Below are 20664 nucleotides of genomic sequence, written 5' to 3' on the forward strand. Positions count from 1 at the left end.
AGCATCTCTGTACATGGCTCGCACAGCTCTCACTAACCATTCTTCTATCCCAAGTTTCCTCATTGACCACCAGATAAGGGATCGGGAGACCCTGTCAAAGGTTTTCTCCATGTCAACGAAGGCCAGGTACAGAGGTTTATCCTTGGCTAGGTATTTCTCCTGCAGCTGTCTCACTAGAAATATGGCATCAGTAGTGCTTTTACCTGGCACGAACCCAAACTGCATCTCATCTAAATTGATTCGCTCCCTAATTAGTTGGGCTATGACCCTCTCCGTAACTTTCATAACCTGATCTAACAGCTTGATGCCTCTGTAATTATTTGTGTCTAAAGCGTCACCTACACCTTTGTAGCAGTTGACTATGGTGCTGCTATACCAGTCATTGGGTGTGGAAACTATGCTATTAATCAACTATGTTCTCTAACCGGCAAAATTCACCGCAGTGAATTATTTTCTGCAGAATTATTTCTGATATTTGGCGTGCCAAAACGAAGACATTTGAAATATAACCCCAATGTAATTAGTAGAACTATATACATGTCCAATTTCATGCAGACGTCTCATGTATAGTTCTACAAATTATAGTGTAAAGAACGATCATACTGAAGAGTTACAGACAATTATGTAAGTAATTTGTTAATAACGAAACCAGTCTATGATTAATTCTTTATATTTTCTATCTTTTCATTTGTCTTGCTCACTTACATTCTGGTGTTTGCTGAATACTCTTGAGAACATTCTTCTTAGTGGTCAGACCATAGCTGGTCTTCTTCTAGCGAAAGGGTTGTCCACTTAGTGGTCATCTCTCTTATAATTTTTTCTGAATCTTCAGATTTTTTAATTTGCTAGGCCACCAGTTTTAAATTGATATTAAATTAATATTCAATTTGTCACCCATATTATTTAGATTTATATATATACTAGCAGTATAACCCGACCTTGTCCGGGTGTGACTTATTATGCCATCTACGATAAGTCTTGCTAGCTGAAAATCAACTAAAAAAGAAAGCCATACAACGAAAAAACCCTTATGATGTAAATATGTTCATAATTCAAAAGACGATGAAATTAATAGGGAAAGTCTGAAGGCTGTTTTGTGTAAAATTATTAAGCATACGTAAATTTCATCCGTGTAATTGGCTATAGAAATGCTTGTGCAAAACAACTTTTTGCGCTGCCCTGATTATACATCGCAGGGTAATCCCTTTTAGCAGGAGCTAGGACAGCAATTTCTGATGAAGCAATTGCTGACGATCTGTTGCTACACAGTTTTGCCAGAATTCTATCAGATTGGGCAGAAGATGTTGATGCACCATTTTGCCTTATGTTCAAAATAGCTTCTGGAATGTGGTGCATTACTGCAGTCTGTTGCTGTCATTTTAAACCGGTTGCTGTCTTTCCCCAGCAAACTCTCTTCTTTGGAGGCATAATCTATGTATATATTAAACAAAACAAAAGTTATAATAGATGGCAGGGTCGGTACTTTTCACATATCTGTAATTTTTCAGATTAACACCCACACGATTACCCAACCCTAATCCTAATCCTAACACTAACCCCTAACCCTAACCCTGACCCTAAAAAACCTAACCGTAACATTAATCCTAAACCCTACCCTGACCCTAAAACCCCAACTCTAACACCCTAGTGAAAATCATGGTAAATTTACAAAACATTGACGAACATGAGTTATATTTTACTGAATGATTGTGTACTTGCACGTGTATGCTTTTGAGAGAGCGAGAGAGGAAGAGGTAGAGAGGGGGAGAGAAAGGAATAGGGGTAGTTAAAAGTTTTCTTATGACTGCTTCTCTTCACTGCCTATTACTTCATTAGAAATCTAAGGATGCACATAAGCACATAATAGAGAAAAATGAAACAAATATGGATGACTTGCTCCGAAACACCACAGAGTGGGGAACACTTCTCAAAAATAACCTGCAGTTGTTTCCTTCAAAATTCCTACATGCTTGAAATGTACATACATCAAGGTACATTTGTACAAAATTTAATGAAAAAATATTCATTTTCCTGGAAGTTAAGAGGAATTTAAGTGGAATTTCCGAATATTGTACCCCACCCCCTTCCAAAACACTTTCACCGAAAATTTTTGTATATTTGGAATCTACATAATAAATAATATATGCATAGAAAATTTCATTAAAAAATATTCATTTTTATGAAAGTTATGACCTTCCAAAGTTGGGGGATACAACTCTGTAGTTATGCCATCAATGTTTTGTAAATATACCACGATGTGAATGATTGTGTTTACTTCCTCTCTCGCTCTCTCAAACGTATACACATACGTTTGAGAGAACGAGAGAGGAAGAGGGGGAGAAATGAATAGAGATTGATAGCAATGTGTATGTTGTTGTCACAGGTCATGTATGTGTGGTTGTGTGTGTTTTTACGTATCTATGTTATGAAAAATAGGTAAAGAATACTGAGATGAAAGTTTAATCTATGACGTTGTATGTATCACTTTCTCTCTCTCTCCCTCTCCCACTCTTACTCTCTATATTTTTATGTTGAGCGCGTGTGTAAGAATGGCGTTCCAGGTAGAAGGGATGAAATATAAAAGTTGCTAGAAACAACAGCCAAATCTCCCTTAAATCACACAAAGTAAACGGAATTTTAAAAATCTAATTACTGCACTGGAAAGTTCACATCGAAAAAATTCCATTGATGTAAAAATTTTTACGAAAAAGTGGAAAATGTGGATTTCTATAAACTTTCAAAAAGGCTTCACACAAACACACAATTTCAGATTTATATATTAAGATTAAGATATATATATATATTAATAGATACATATATATATAAATAAATATGCATATAATTATAAATACATACATATAATTATAAACACACACATAACTATATAAACACAAATCAAAATTTAATATGTAAATTATATATATCCATTTCTTTAGATATTACACACACATCCATATTTTGATCAATACTCACCTTCGATCACTCCCGACAACATCCAAAAATCCAACATCAGGGAAGGCTTCGGTTTCACATCGCCCATGTGCTGCCTGTTTTGTATAAGCAACTAATTTGAGTTTGTCCTTGTAAGTGAGATGCACAGCTTTGCCTTGTTTATCTGAAGGGAAATAGGATTCCCGATGAGAAATACATATATAGTTGGAGATAGAGGAAAGAAGAGAGGGATGGACAGGTGTATGGATGAAAAGATGGAACATAAACACAGACAGAAATATACAGGCAAAAGATAGATATTTAATCACTCATTACACTCTCTCTCTCTCTCTCTCTCTATCTATCATCTATGTGTGTGTGTGTGTGTGTGTGTGCACATACCTTATCCGTTCATTCTTTGTCTTGGAACCTGATACCTAAGTTCTCTGTCCAACTACAAGAATCACAACCATTTATATTTCAATCACTATAACTATTTTCATTTGATAAATCCACAACCAGAATAGATGAAATATTACAATTGGTTTTTTCCCTTTAAGTTGTTTAAATTTATTACAATAATTTTCTTAATGTTATTGTGCATTTTAACCCATTTCTTGGTGATAAAACACAATTTGTACAGAAATTTCTAACCACTTTTCACTATATATAATAATCATCATCATCATTTAATGTCTATTTTCCATGCTGGCAATTTGATAGGTGGTAGCCAGCTAGAGAGCTTCCAAGGCTTTAATTGTCTGTTTTGGAATGGTTTCTACAGCTGGATGCCCTTCCTAACACCAACCACTTTGCAGAGTGTACTGGATGCTTTTAACATGGCACCAGCATGTATATATTGGGTTGGCAAGCATGTAATTTCAGTTTTCACAAATAGATAGAGTTATGATTGTTTTGAATGACTTTTGTTGATGTTACGATTTTTTTTTTCCTTTTAACATTTGATAGCCAGTATTTTTAGCTTACTTTGGAAACAAATTGCAAGTAATTTTGTTTATAGCTGTTAGGTTTTGTGTCAATTTTAACAGGGAATGCAAAAACGAACATTGTCACCATATTTTGCTTCTTTTTTTTTTTTTCTGTAAAAGCAAGAGAGCTGCTGAGGCTCACTAAGAGATATGTGAAGCTTATGGTGTTGATTTCTTAACAGAACACACATCAGAAATGGTTTTAAAAATTCCATTCTGGAGATTTTTCACTCAAAGATGGCCAACGTCCTGTTTGACCTACTGAAGTTGATGATGACCAAATCAAAGCCGTAATTGAACCTGATTGTCATATAACTGTGCAAGAGATTGCAAAGAGGTTAAATGTATCATATACAACAATTGGAAATCACTTAAAATGTCTTGGACTCATTAAGATCAATATTTGGGTTCCGCATAAATTGAAAGAGATTCACTTAACACAATGAATCAATATGCATCTCAAAAGCAATGAAACAAACCCTTTTTTTTAAATGAATCATCACTGGTGATGAAAAATGGATTGTCTACAATAACATCAATCAAAAACGATCATGGTCCAAACGTAATAAACCAGCACAAACCACATCAAAAGCTGAATTGCATCAAAAGACAGTCATCGTGTCAATTTGGTGGGATTACAAAGGTATTGTGTACTTTAAGTTGCTTCCAAGAAACCAAACAGTCAATTCAGATGTTTACTGTCAACAACTAATGAAACTGGAGGAAGCAATCAAACAAAAAAGGCCAGAATTAGCAAATCATAAAGGAATCGTGTTCCACCATGACAATGCTAGACTACACACATCTTTGAAATTATTGGAGCATGGCTGGGAAGTGATGTCACATCTACAATATAGCCCTGACCTTGCACCATCAGATTACCATTTATTTTGAAGTTTGCAAAATTCTTTGAATAGTAAAACTTTCAATAATGATGATGACTTGAAATCACACTTGCTTCAGTTTTTGGCTGATAAGGATCAGAAGTTCTATGAGTGCAGAATCATGAAATTGCCAGAAAGATGGCAAAAGATCATCAAACAAAATGGAAAATATATAATTGATTAAAGTTCATTCTTTGTATGAAAAAATAAATGACTTATTTCACACTAAAAATCCAAAATTACTTTCTTGCCAACCCAACAATATATATATATATATATATATATATATATATATATATATTGTCAATGTATCATATATCCAAAAACAAAGAAGCTTACGCTAAAGCACAGAGCAGTAATGTATTTATATGTAGTTAAGACTATGTCCGGTCATAGAGTGACCAATGGTTTTGCATCTACAAAGTCTCATTAAACTCTAAAACTAAAGACAAATGTAACTCTTCACCTCTGGGAGACAGGAATCCATTGTAGTCAGTAAGTCACCAAAGAATAAATACTCCAGGGTCAGCAAGGACAGGTTATCTCCCTTAGATTAGTTCATCTGGGCCAAAAGAGTAGGAACAAGGGATTTTTCTTTCCCTGGGTTACTTTCAGGTCATAAGGACCCTTCCAGGTCTAATCGGAGAATGGGGAATGCCATGCTTGCAGCAGGTGGCATTTGAAATGTATGCAAGGACTATAAATTTCCTGGCGAGTGTTCAGTGATCCAGGTTTCTGGGAGTCTTTGAGTATCTTTGCTCACTCAGCTATACAACACTTGCAGTATTTGCTCCTGTTAACGTAGGATCCCAGCTACCCTCCTCCACTTGATATCATATGGGATCCCTTCATCTTTGAGGTTCCACACACAGCTGGCCAGAAATGTGACAAATTGTCTTTCTGAAATCCTGAAAGAGGACCTTTGGTTGTACAGATGCCACTTGAAGGCTGTCCCTGCTGACCTAATTTATTTCCAGGCTTGGGTGTTAGCTGTGCTCACATTACTGGTGCATCTTCAGTTGACTCTGCGCCTGGAGATGAGACGTTGTTGCCGCCAGTGTTGCTGGAGCTGCCATCAGTGCTGTTATCATTGCAAGGTGTTGGTCCAGCGACATCGCTGTGGCTGTTGTCATTGTGGTGGTCATCCCTGGCCATGGCACTAATGTTGCTGATGATGATGTGGGTGCTATCATTGGTAATACTGGTAGTGGGGCTAGTAGCCACACTGGTGCTGCTGGTGTTGGCATGATCATCATCTTCGACTGCAGTGCTGGTGCTGTTGGCATTAGTACTGATGTTTCTACCGCTGTCGCTGCTGCCAATACTGTTGTTGGATGATCAGTTGCTGCTATTGTTATGGTCATTAGGTCTGGATATCACCACTGCCATATAAATGACTACCTCAGCTTCTGATTAGACCTGAAAGAGTCCTTACGATCTTAAAGCAGCCCAGGAAAAAAATCCCTTGTTCCCCCTCTTTTGGGCCAAATGAACTGGTCTAAGGGCAATAACTCGTCTTTGCTGACTGAAGTATTTATTCTTTAGTGACTTACTGACCAAATGACTGTAACAGATTTCTGCCTCCCAGATATGAAGAGCTATATTTGTCTTTGGGGGTTAAGCCCTATGTGGATGCGAAACCACTGGTCATTCTATGACCAGACATAGTCTTAACAACATATAAATAAATAAATATATTCATTTAATGTGCACAATATAAAGTGTATATAGTTTGCTGTTCCATTAAAGTAAGATCTACAAAAAAGTGAAAGATAAATATTTAGTGTACACAGTATAACGATATGAGCTACTAATAGTTTCTTGCTTGGATATGTGGCTGTAGGCATGGGTTGTTATAACACACCTTGTGTCTCCAGAGACAAGGTGTGTATTATTTAATGTATGCAGTATAAAGATACAAACTACTATTAGTTTCTTATAACACACCCTGCGTCTCCAGAGGTACAAAGGGTGTTATAAAAACCTGTCTTGGGCCATGTTTCCAAGCAAGAAACTTTTAGTAGCCCATATCTTTACACAGTGTGGATTAAATGATATCTATTTCTCATTGGATGTGTGTATATATATATATATATATATATATATATATATATATATATTACACACACATGTAATAATACAAGAAGAAATACAAACATAACTGTCTACCTACCTACCCATTCACTCATACACACACATCTATCCATCTTGTAGATGAATTAATGCTTGTATATCTCCCCCTCACACATCTTTCCCCTGCTTACTATATTATTAATACTACTCCACTACTCTTCATCTTCTTCTATAATGCCAGTCATCACCTATCATCAATCAGTCCTCCACCCTTTCCTATTCACTACTTCCACCCTTCAACTCTACCCAGTCACTACAGCCATATCCTACGTGTATATATGACCAGCCACTCTTCAACCTTTGTTCTTTATTATTTTACCCCCACCTCCAACCATCTCACACACTCTTCATATATTCTTACAACTGCTACCTACCTTCACACCCCGTTCTGTTTCCACTTACCCCTATTCACTTTTTGTAGCTTCAAGGTTCATCCTGACACTTCTTCACCACTATCTTACCTCACTTACCAGTTCTTACCCAGTCACTCCCACCCAAGCAATGTATTTCTTCTATAGCAAGAAATTTGTTCTGAGGTAGCTCTTCCTTTCATTCTTTAACCTTTCTTCCTTGAGCATAAAGTAGCTTTCCTTCAGTGTAGCTCCACTCAGTCTTAGGGGCTGAGTCTCACAAGCTGCATGATGATCTTACTAGTGCTGGAACGAGGAGAAAAGCTGTAAGTGGTTGACATTAGGAAAAGTATCCAGCCATAGAAATCATGTCAAAGAAGACATTGGAGTACTGATACAATCCTTGTACTTGCTGAATCCTGTCAAACCATCTAACTCATGCTAGCTTGGAACATGGATGTTAAAAGATGATGAGGATTCACACACACCAGCACTACTGAAGATTACCTCATAACTAGCAAGACTAAGAACCTAAAGTGGCTCCTATAACTGAGGGAGAATAGAAGAGAGAGTGGGTGATTATTCTAAGTGGAGGGACAGTAAAGTAAGACAAGGAACAAGGAAAAAGTGACTGTTTATTAAGAAATGGTGGAATAAGTATTGAATGCTGATAAGGTAGGTTGCGTAAAGGAGGTGACTAGGGTTATCCAGTATTATAAGGGGCAAATATGGGCAGAAGGGGTGAGAGAAAAGGACTGGAAAGGAGCAATAGACTCCAGTGGAGAAGAATCCTGAGTAGCACTGAGGAAAGATGTGGTGAGATTGTGTAGACATGCCAGAAGAGAAGTAAAAAGCAGTGTTGAGGAAGCAGAGACTGAGGAATGGACAATGAGAGAAATGGAGTCAGTGGGTAAGTTGAGTGAGAGAATGAGGGAAAGAGAGACAGGAGAATACCACAGAGGTAGGAGGAAGTAAAAGACTAGAGTGTGAATAGTGTTAAAGCACTGCAGGAGTGGAAGCACTGGAAAGGATGAGCAATGGTAGAGGAAACACTGGATGGATGCAGTAAGGGAAAGAAAGGCTAGATGACATCTTTAGAGGTGTAAGGGTGCATAGTGAGATAAAGATTTAAAAAGTGTTAGGTGTCAATAGAGATGACCTGGGAGAGAACATGCTATGAATGATGAAGAGATGGGAGTCATGGAAGTGGGGCAATATACAGTAGGTCTGATACTGAACAAATACATAGAAACACACTCGTGCGTATTACAGCTTCTCAAACACTACACTTGTGTGAGTATGTATTTTCCTACATACTGTCAGTCAGTACATCTTTGTTATTTCCTTGAGAAATAGCACCTTTAGGTCAGCCTTCACCACAAGTCTTCTTTTAGTTTCTCTCTTCTACAGCTTCTACTAGTAACATGTAGTGTTTGGTGGCACTTTTGCATGCAGCAATTATCTTCCAAGTGCATTACATGTCTCTGCCAATACAGCTTCTCTTATACACTACACCTGACTCCCTTTACTTCCTCTTAGCCCACATGTACACTAGCATTCATGCATGCTGTCATTGCACATTCATCAGTGTGCTAGCTTCATTTCTTTCTAACTCTTGCTTATATTTCCCTACCATGCTGTATCACTTTTAACATAAGTGTCACATAATCTGTCCTTTGATCTCTGAAAGGGAGGGGGGGGGGAACCATTGGTGCCAGCAGCAACAATAGCACCTTGAACTTTTTCCAAACCATTCTTCCCGTGGCTACTATACCTTCAGAGAAATCATCTCCCAATGGCTAATTATATCTTCTAGATAACTACTACTAGTAAGCCATCAAAGCATTTAACAGAATTTATTTCTAGTAATGTCATAGTATGTAGTGCAATATCACATATGAAGCTAATGTTCTCTTATGTGTCCATAATTACATTCAGTACAGCATAAAGAGCTTATACCTACTCCTTTCTTGCACATTGAGCAGAATTGTTTCCTTAACAATACCAGGATCTGTCTTCTTCCCTACTTACTAAAACCTTAGTCTTTAAGTTTACTTTAAAGATTTTTGATTCCAGATTTAGCTTCATGCTTGGAATTTTTCCTCTATATATTCAGTTATGTGAACCAGATCGTCAACTTAGCATAGATTATTTCCTAATGAACAACTAGACTTAAACATCTCTGCGACAACCTGTAATATTATGATGGTGAGGACTGAGAATTGAGCCTTGATGGATTCCTAGTGTCATGCTTAATTCATTACTGAAATCTTTGTTGATTCTCACCTTTACTTACTGCGCCTTTGTACATAGCTTGTACAGCCCTGACAAGACATTCATCCAGACCAAGTTTCTTTAGTGATCATCAAATTACTAAACATTTTACATTGACAAAATGCTTTTTCCAACTCAACAAATGCCAAGAATAGTTGTTTACTCTTAGCCAAGAATTTCTTCTACAATTGCCTAAGAAGAGTGCATCAGTGGTACCTCTTCTGGATATGAAGCAAACTGCATCTCCATTATGGATCAATTATCTTTCAGCTTTCTCCAGACCATCACAATCTGATACAGCAGTTTAATTCCTCTATAATTTATTTTCTCTAAGGCAACTTTGCCTTCAAAGCGGTTTACAATAATATTGCTACACCACTGTCGCCAACGTGCCCCTTGAAGTTGCAGCTGTTACAAAGACACTACTGATTGCCATTGTGGCAACCTGCAGAAGGGTCTCATAGAAACGCTTCCCTGGTCATTTGCCAATCCTCATTGTAGGGCATATGTGGAGATTACTGCTGCTGTTGTGTTGTCTATAACTAGCCTCAATTTAACTATCCTTTTGCACACTCTTACTACCTTAGTTACTTTATCTAACCATTTCTCAATTTCAATTACAATTATATATATATATATATATATATATACATATATACATATATACATATATATATATATATATATATATATATTCTTTTTCATGCTTCAGTCGTTTGATGCAATATCACCAAAACATTTGGTGAGGAAATGACCAGTGAGTGGTCAGCTTCAAAATGGTTTAAATGATTTCGCGGTGGAGACCTGAGCCTTGGAGACACACAAATAGTTACATGTATGTATATTATATATATCAGGCTGAGTAAAAAGTAAGCAACATTTTGAAACATGAAATTCATCACACTATATTTCAACAATGCAGAAATTTTATTCATCAAAGTAAGTACCATTGCATTTTTGCCAACGAGTTACAAGTTTGTTTATTCTGGTAACATAAAATTTACGGAGTTCTGAAGCTGATGAACTCTTTGAACACACTTTCAGTATAGGTTTGGTTTTTTAAACTCCCCTTGAAGGAAACCATCAAGGTGCTTGGAAAAGTGGTAGTAGGTAGGGGAGAGATCTGGGGAATAAGCTGGGTTGGGAAGAACTTCATAGCCAAGTTCCCTCAACTTCTGGAGCATCATTAGTGAAATGTGTGGTCAAGCATTGTGAAGAATGATTGACCCTCTTCTGTTGACTAGTCTGGGATGGAGGAGTAGCGGTTTTTTGTTCATTTTGGCAATTTCTTGGCAATATATTTCTGCAGTAACGGGTTTTCAGAAGTTATAGTGGATGAGTCCAGCAGCAGTCACCAAACAGTCACCATAAACTTCTTTTTGAAGAACTCGTGTTTAGGAAAGGTTTTCAATGCTTCGTTTTGTTCCAACCACTGTGAAGAATGTTTTTTATTATTGTACAGAATCCACTTTTCATTGCAAGTTACAATACAGTTGAGAAATGGATTGGTCTGTTTCCAGACGAGAAATGGATTGGTCTATTTTCAGATCTGCACATTTTCTGATCACATGCAAATGGTTGCAGGCAGTTCTCTGGCTAACTTGAAGTTCCTTTGCCAGTTCTTCAGTGGTTTTATGTGGATCTTTCTCAATGACAGACTTTAACTGACTGACCATCATCAATGACAGACGTGTGTCCACTACACACATGATCTTCAAGGCTCAGATCTCCACAGCGAAATCATTTAACCCATTTTGAAGCTGACCACTCCCTGGTCATTTCCTCACCAAATGTTTTGGTGATATTGCAAGCAATTTCAGCTGTTTTACATCCTTTTTTGACGTTTAATTGCAAAATTGCTCAAATATCGAATATTGACAATTCCATTTCAGATGATTATAATAACAGTAAAAAACATATCAATGTTAATTTATTGATGCATTTGGGCAAGTCTATTGTATTATCAGACAACTGCAAAAAAATGTTTAAAAAAATTCAAAACTCTGCAAAAATCCAATACAAATTCATTATTTTTCAAAACGTTGCTTACTTTTTACTCAACCTGATATATATATATATATATATATATATATATACACACACACACATACATACACGACAGGCTTCTTTCAGTTTCCAAATCCATTCACAAGGCTTTGGTCAGCCCAAGGCTATATAGAAGACATGTGCCCAAGGTGCCACGCAATGGGACAGAACCCAGAACCATGCGGTTGAGAAGCAAGCTTCTTACCAAACAGCCACTCCAATTTAATACTCGAGCAAAAGAGCTAGTAATAGTTTCATGCTTTTATGATACTACTAGAGTTACTATTAGTAGCTCTTTCAGTTATGCATTAAATTGATATTTAACTCTCACTAGATGGAGTACATTTTTCTATTTCTACTGGATCTATAAACTATATGTATATAGATACACACTCTCTCAATCTATCTCTTTCACACACACACAAACACATATACAGAAGAAACACCAACATACCTTTAAAGAACAAAAGTGCAAGCCGATACAACTCAGCAAGCCTGAAACCCCACTTAGCAACACAGTCCTCATCAAGTGAAGCATCTGATAGCTCACTTTCATTTTCATTTACCCTCAGTGTTGTTGCCATGGCCTCTGTGACTCCAGCAACTTCTGTCATGGTGTCCTCCCCACTGTAGTGATGAATAGCAGCTGTGAAAGATTGGTTGTGTGTCTTTATGTTTATATCTGAGGGTGTGTGTGTCTATACACATACATTTATGCGTGTGTGTGTGCGTGTGAGTGTGTGTGTACTCTGGAGTGTTACTGGCTATATATATATATATAGGAGTGTGTATGTATTTGTGTATGAGTATATGCCTCAAAACTGCTATTCTCTGTCACGTAGGTATCACTGAATTTTCTTGAAATCTGAAAAAAAAAATAAATAAATAACTATAATAATTATTGTAATAATATTGATAGCAATAATATTGGTTTCACATTTTGTCAGAAGGCCAGCAATTTTAGGGAAGGGTGTAATTCAATTGCAACAACCCCAGTGATTAATTGGTACTTATTTTATTGACTCCAAAAGGATGAAAGGCAAAATCAACCTTGGTGGAATTTGAACTCAGTACATAAAGATGGAAAAAATGCCTCTAAGCATTTTTCCCAGTGTGCTAACTATTCTTCCAGCTCACCACCTTATGAACAATAATATTAATAATTTCTAATTTAGCTGCAAATCCACAATTTTTTTTTTTTTTTTTTTTTTTGGCAAGGAGAGTAACTGCATCCATCTAATAAGTACTTAACTAGAAAATATTTCTTTATTATGAAAGATGACAGGTAAAGTTGACAACTATTTAATAATACTGCAAGTATAACGAAAACACCCCATTGAGAAAAAAAAAAGACTAAAAATGAACAATCTGTTCCTCTCACAATAGGATTTAAAATCAGAGATGTTTAAGTTTATACAAAAGGAAAATCAAGAGATGTGTACGTTAGTTAAAGTTGGATTTGAACCTGGGAAAGCAAAAACAAAAGTAAAGATTAGTATTTGATTTTCAGTATTTAAGAAATTTGATAATATGAAAAAAAGTGAAAGAAATTTTCAGGGTAGGATTTGAACTTGGAAAAAAAAAATCAGTATGTGGATAAAAATCAACAGGTGGCAGGATAAAATCCACCTAGTATATTCTGTAAAGTGGCTGACAAATGAGTAGAAACACCATATGGTCAAAGAGAACCTTTCAGATTTGTCAATGACATGTTAAACTCTTATTGTAGGCACCATCATAAATTGTACCAAGCACAGATTGTAAAGGGGTTGGCATTAGGAAGGACATCACATATGATGAATGTCCTCATGCACCATCAGAAGAGTTGTGCTTGAGGACACCCAGTACAAGTTGTACATGGGCGTGTACAATCCACAAATGAAAGTTCAGTCCCTGAAATGGTATCATATCTCTTCTCCAAGGCCTAAGAGATTCAAGAGGTAGTGATTAGCACAGAAAGTCATGGTGACTATTTTGTGGGGTAACAAGAGTGTCAGTTTCATTAATTTTCTAAGATATGGGTACCATGAACAGCAAGCAGTACACTGTGACACTAAAAAAACTTAGTGAAACTATTAAGCAGAAGAGGCTGAACAACATTGAAAAAAAATTATCCACATTCACCAAGACAATGCATGATCACACGTATCTTTAGCAACAAATCAATTAATTAGCAAACAGGTAGTGATCCTCATCCACAATATAGCCAGGATCTGGTGCACTCCAACTCCCACTGGTTTGGTGTAAAGGACAGTCTTCAGGGTCAATGATTTCAGAACACAGATGAGGTGAAAGTGGTTCCAAAGAAGTGGGTACAACAGTACAAATCTAAATTTTTTCAAAGGCGGTGTAAGGGTTGGGTTCAATGATGGCATAAATACATTGCTTGTAATAGTGACTATGTTAAACAAAACTTTAGTACAGAGTAAGAGTTTTTCTGCTAACGTGTAATTTGTATAACCTATGTGAGTTGATAGAAAATTTATGATCCTGTCGGCATTCCTTTCAGTATAATCCTCATCTCATGAGTGTGTGTGTGTGTATTACACAAACCTGGACACCAAACTGTTAATCAACAAAGTTAACATTTTCATTAAGACTGATTAACTTCCGTTAAGTCAACTTGAATTAACTTCCATTAACTTCAATTAAATTGAAGTTAATGGGTCTTGGCACTTTTCAAAGGTGTTTTTAGAGCAAAAACTGATTTTTTTTCTATAATAAAAATTAAAGTTAATGGTTTATCGATAACTTTCATTACATTAGGAAATAACTGATTAATGGTTAACAGAATGGTCAATGAAATTAATGAAATTAACTTTTCGATTAACAGTGCCCACCTTTGGTATTCCACAAATACAGGTATATCAAATACAACATAAATTCTTGCTCGATGTGTGGTTTCCATCCATGCTGAGCTCGCCTTGGGACACCTGCGTTACCATTTATTAAAATTATCTCTGTCTCTAGAAGATGTGGCCACCTTATTTCTCGGATGCTCTTCCTGTCACCAATTCTCATCTGTTTCCAAGCATGATATTATCTTTCATGGATGACAGGAAACAAATAATGTCACTTGTATGAGTGATGCTCATTTGCAACCATCACATGATGTTAAGACAAAGTTACACACAAACACACATATATATACACACACAAAAGACTTCTTTCAGTTCTGTCTACCAAATCCAGTCTTAAGCCTTTTGGTCAGTCCTGATCTATAGTAGAAAATATTTGCCCAAGGTGCCAAGCAAAACAATGTGTTGGGAAATCCCCATCACCCATCATCTTTCTCACTGCAGTATTTACAATAGTCACCCCTCAACCATTCCCCTTCTCTCACACTCCCATATATTCATGTAAACTCTACCCACCCACACTCTGTTCTCCTGTCCCTTTACCTTGTCTCCTTACCTTGTACTTGGTCACTCCTACCTTCTCTTAGCTATGTAGCTCTTCTACAGTAATAAGAAACCTGTTCTGTTGTGGGCCCTTTTTCACATATTTGAACCTCTCATCTGTTAGCATAAATTTGCCTCCCTCTCTACCACAGCTCCATTTAACTAAAGGGAATCTTAGTTACATATCACTAGTCTTAGTGCTCTGAAAAAAAGCACCCAGTACATGTGGTTAAAGTATTTGATTTTAGGAAGGGTATCCACTCAAAATAGATATCGAGGTATCATACAGTCTTCAAACCCACTGTAACCTCAAAATTTTCCATAATGAAACACAAATGAATATTCATTTTCTATTTTCACACACTCAGGCAAAGAACCTTCTCAGCCTTCCAGAGCAAATGAAAGGCAGATAGTCTCAGACAGGAATAAACTGACTATTATATGAAGCCCCACATTTCAATGTTGACCAACAAGTAAATATTCTTGCACCTGGTCAATCCTACCATCTCTTTTATTATGTGAGTGGCCATGTAGCTCCAGTAAGAAACATTAAACAACTTTCAACATCAAATTGCAATCATCTAATTTTGACACAAAAAGAATCTAAAGATGTTTCCAAAATAATTTTAAAAAAGGAAAAAATAATAAATAAACAATAGAAAGTTTTTTTGTGAATATTACTATTCAATCTGACATCAAGATGAACAAATCCTGTGTCTATACACATCATTAGTCAAAAAATTAAATACACACATTGGTCAAAATCCTCTTTTGGCCTCTCACAAGTAGAGGGCACACCTGTATCATATTTCAATGACACTGTCTCACTGTCAATTAGTAAACTAAACTGAAAGCAGATCACAAGAAAAGTCTTTCAGTTTATTTAACCATTTAACATTTAAACCAACTATATCCAGCCAAAATATTCTGCCACTTTTATGTTCAAATTGCCCAGGTTCAACATTTCACGCCTACCCAACAATGTCATTGTAAAAATATATAACCATATCATTGAAATCTTTTAGCTATGAGATAATGCATGATTAATTCAAAACAATGTGAATAAATCAGTATTACATTTACCAAAGTAATGTGAATGCTAATGGGTTAAAACTCCATTCAATATTTTTGTGTGGCTCTACTTAGTTTTACCTTTGAGATCTTGTAGCTGCCCATCCCTCCACTGCTGACACAACACATTCTCTCCATTCCTTAATAACAGCACCCATTCCCATGGCAATCAAACCTACATACCCATCACCATTATCAGAAACTGCAGCTACTACTACCTCCATAGGCAAGAAATTATTCTTTCCTCTTCTTCACTACCTCAATCCAACAATATGCCTGCTAATAACACAGCACCACTTACAAGTGCAAGAGTCATGATATCACTCCCAGCCTGTAATCTACCCACCTCACAACAACAATGCTCAAATCAGGAACATCCACAAGCACACAACTGTTTCACACTCCACCCACAGGAATAAAACAGAATCCTAAATCTGCTGCTATTCTCTATAGTAGAGAACATCCCTATGACATGATTGTCCCATCATCCACCTCCCAGTTACAGGGTGCACACTGAGGAAACATACCATTAGCCAATATTATAGCACTCACAAAATGACTCACTACATATCCTCCTTCCAATATATTTATTCTTGCTAAACCTGCTAAGAACACAAAACCCAACTACTACAGTAACATCATCCCGTGCTAGAGTAATGCTGGTGTCTTCTTCACAGAAGTAAAGAAACAAGTAATTATTCAGAGTGAACATTTGTGATGTATCTGACATAACCAAACTTATTCAACAGTACAATCACAAAGACAACAATTCTCTGATCAAGAGAACCCTATTTTTAGCCAAGCTGAATCTAGCAAAAGAAATTCAAAGAAGCAATCTTAGTATGACACATCAACCTCTACTGCTATCCCAGCAAACAAAATATACACCCCAGTGCTGTCATTAAATGAACAAAGACAACTCACAAACTTTGAAATACAAAGAAATAGCTACCTTAGCAATGGCAATCTTGCCAAATGCTTGAGGCATTAACCCATCTGCACAAAAACGGAAATTTCCATACACTGTGGAGCTGGATTGTCAAACAGCTAAACCTAATCTTTTTCTTCATCCCAACTAAGATTCACTTCAACTACTTTCACTTTGATGCTGAGGCAAAAGTTAAGGATTGTACCACCATTGATGGGGACCACATGGGCCATAGAGGAGGATTTGTTGCTTTCCTCCATGATTCCATTACCACAGATGCAAAGGACATTATGCAATGGCTGTTGTTAATTACTGTCTATATACAATAAAGCCAATGACCTATCTATAATTGGGCTCTAGAGACCACCTCAAGCACCTCTAGCCTACTTCTTACAGTGCCTCCAAAATCTTTAACTGCGCATTCAGCAATACCACTATGGCAGGATATGATGAGTTACTTCAGCCTTCTCATTGCATTTTCATCATTGGCCTACTGATGAAAAGCAAACATTCTTCACAATGATGCCAAATATGTGGGAAATTCTACAGAAACAATACTGCTCTCTTTTCAGTGATTGTGATGCAGTTGACTGAGGCTGATACATGAAGTAAATCGTCAACAAATCATTCTTGATATAACATTCAGTACTGCAGACATCATTGCAGCAACTAATAAAATTAAAGTGAATTCAACACAAGGTTCCACCTGACAAATTCCTAGTTGGTATCCTGATGGAGTACAGTCAACATTTGGCATTTCTTGTTAATATCTTAGGAGGAAATTGCTGAATTGACATTGTGTAGCTGAACACTTTCTATCTGTCTGTCTGTCATCCCAGGTTTTAATAAGGAAATTAAGTCACTTGCAGTGAATTACCATAGAATCTCACTAACCTCTCACATCAATGAAGTATTCAAGAGATTGGTGAGACCAAAAATAACTGCCTTCCTCAAGAAAAACCATCTTCTAGATCCTAACTATCATGATCCTTGTAGTGGCAGAGACTACCTAAAATATCTTTTGACCACTTTGATGGCACTCTAAATGCTCTGGAAGTGGGCTACAACAAAAATGTCATTTATCAGAGTTAACAACAGTGTTCTGATGAAAAAGTTATCCAACACACGAGTTCTTGGTAACTGCAGTGGATTTAATGTTTCCTGACTAGCAGAATCTAGCATATGATTGATGGAATTTACTGAAGACCAGCAAAAGTCAGTTGTGGTGTTCCCCAGGGTACTGCATTTGGCTCACTGCTGCTTATCTTACATAAATGACATTAGGAATGTCATCAAACATAGTAAAATAAAATCTTTACAGGTTATCATAAGCTCTGAAAGTCAAGGGAGTAACTGATCAGAACTCCAATCTGTTCAATGCACAGTTTTTTGATGGGTGAAGGAAAACAACATGCTGTTAATCTGGGAGAAATTGGAGCTCATCCATTTTTCAAAAAGGTAAGATAGAAGAGAACCTCAGCCAGACTTCTTAAAAGCAAGGAACAAAGATATCCTATTGCAAGCACTGGCTATCTCAGTCACATTACCCATCTGTCTTACTAAGTATGCTCATTCCCCACCCCACACACACACACCATCACTATTGCCTATGCACTGGGTAGGCAACAGTGATATTGTGGGGAGTATGAGCATATTTAGGAAGGAAAATGTGTGTGAGAAGATAATTAAGTCTTGACTTGTCTTTGAAAGTATAACAGCAACATTTATAATTGCATATGACCCTCAATCAGGATTGGCAAATGAAGAGAAGAGCCAGTTTTATGAAACCTTTTTACAAATTACCTCAGTGACAAATGATGATGATCTTATAGCAGACAAGAATCACATGTCATAGGTGCTCAAACTCCCACATCATGTGATTTCATTCTATTGAAAATGATCAGTGGGAGGTGTCCAGTCGTTGCATGCAGGTCAAATCTCACTGCTACGATATATAGAATATGAGCATCTTTTCAGACACTAATGTTGTAAATAGCCAGCAGGCTTATTAAAAATTAATTATTAATGACGGAAGCAATATTATTACCAAAAGGTAATCTTCATATTCAACTTAAGGTGGATGTCATGTTAGAACACCAAATTCTGCATTATTAGCAGTGAGAGAATGAAATTACGGTATGGGGGTTCAGGCACCCATGACACCAAGTGCCTATATGAGAGGATTTCTCAAGGCTAATAACACAGTACTTGCTGTTTTAACATGACACCTGCATTAAGTTGGATTTTAAGACTGCCTTTTAGTATTGATAATGCTTCTGCCACTAATAATTAATACATATTAATGATTAGTGATGCAATGTAACTACACACATGCTGTTGGCAATTTCTTTTCCTTCTTTGGACTTTTCCCTTTCCTCTTTCCGATGAAGAGTTTTGCTTGAAACATCAAAAGCTCTCTCTTTTTACTGAACATCAAACTAATACATTCCTTGTGCATGTTCTCTTGTTGTCTATTATTGTTCGTTTATTTGAATTGTCTATATATTCATATATGTATATCAACATCATCATTTTAACATCCTTCTTGTTTTATATATATACATTGAGAGTAAGGTATTACATATATATGTATACATTAAGATAGTAAGATATTACATACATATATATATATATATACAATGAGAGAGAGAGAGAGAACTAGAAGTTCATATAGTACAACCTACTGAGGGTTACAAACCAATTCTGTGGTTGATGTAAAGTTCCAGACAGATGAAGGGTAATGTGGAAGTAGTACAATGAGGTAAAAGAGCCATAAAAGGCAAAGACAGTGGCTAGAAAGACTGGAATAAAGGTGGGTAGCAGAGAATTATATCAGGTAGCTAGAAAAGATAGGTGACAGGTTTATTTAGCAAGGAGAGAAATCAGAAAGATAGAGTTTTGGAGAGAAATCAGAAAGATAGAGTTTTGCCAATATTCTACAGCGTGAAGACCAGAGGAATGAAGTGTTCTTTATCACAAGGCAGTGTGATGTTATGGAGAGAAGTATATATGAATGGGCAATGATACACTTGCACTTAGTGATTCTGAAAAGAAAAAGGCATGGAAGTACTACAATGAAAGGTTATTAAATGCGGGTGGGTGAAAGTTTTTCCAACAAGGACCAACAGAAGGATTAGTTAACATCAGTAATTAAAGATATGAAGACAGGGAAAGCCTGTGGCCCATCAGGAATTACTGCTGAGTTGTTTAAAATATCAGGTGGAGTAGGATTCAGCCTAATTACCATATAGTCAATCAGGTTGTAAAGGTATGTGTCCTCAGTCAACTGTTACCAAAATAAGGAGCCTTAGAGAGAGGAAATTACAGAGGTATCGAACTGATGGACCGAGTCAATGAATTTAGTGTGCAGGCAGGGGTTCATCAGGGTTCAGTTCTCAGTCTTTTATTTATCCTAGTCCTCCAAACCATAACAGAAGGGTTTAACTCTCTCGTTACCAACCAGGCTGAAACCAGCTCTGGCTCTGAGTATAAATGTCTTGTTTTCATAATTTGAATTAAAATCTTCCACCAAACGTTAGTCACAATTTATGTTCCTAACACTAGCTGAATGATAACTAAGTTATTTTACTAAATTCTTTGTTATATTTAAAGTGAAAGAAACAGAGCATCTTAAAATAAATACAGTGACAAAAGGGT

The 20664-nt window shown here is 36.6% G+C and overlaps 1 protein-coding gene across 1 annotated transcript in view; it reads right to left on the minus strand.

Annotated features, from left to right (window-relative positions):
• The window catches only part of LOC106871429 (uncharacterized), a 61089-nt gene that overhangs the window by 36567 nt on the left and 3858 nt on the right, over window positions 1-20664 (minus strand). The window contains exons 2-4 of the mRNA XM_089364996.1: window positions 12062-12472; window positions 2974-3115; window positions 1819-1821 (exon numbers count right to left, since the gene is read on the minus strand). Coding sequence (XP_089221122.1) covers window positions 1819-1821; window positions 2974-3115; window positions 12062-12221 — 305 coding nt within the window. The 5' untranslated portion in view covers window positions 12222-12472. The remainder of the gene's footprint in view (window positions 1-1818; window positions 1822-2973; window positions 3116-12061; window positions 12473-20664) is intronic.

This window comes from Octopus bimaculoides, chromosome Z (assembly GCF_046866305.1).
Source record: "Octopus bimaculoides isolate indiv1 chromosome Z, ASM4686630v1, whole genome shotgun sequence".
Classification (NCBI taxonomy): Eukaryota; Metazoa; Mollusca; class Cephalopoda; order Octopoda; family Octopodidae; genus Octopus; species Octopus bimaculoides.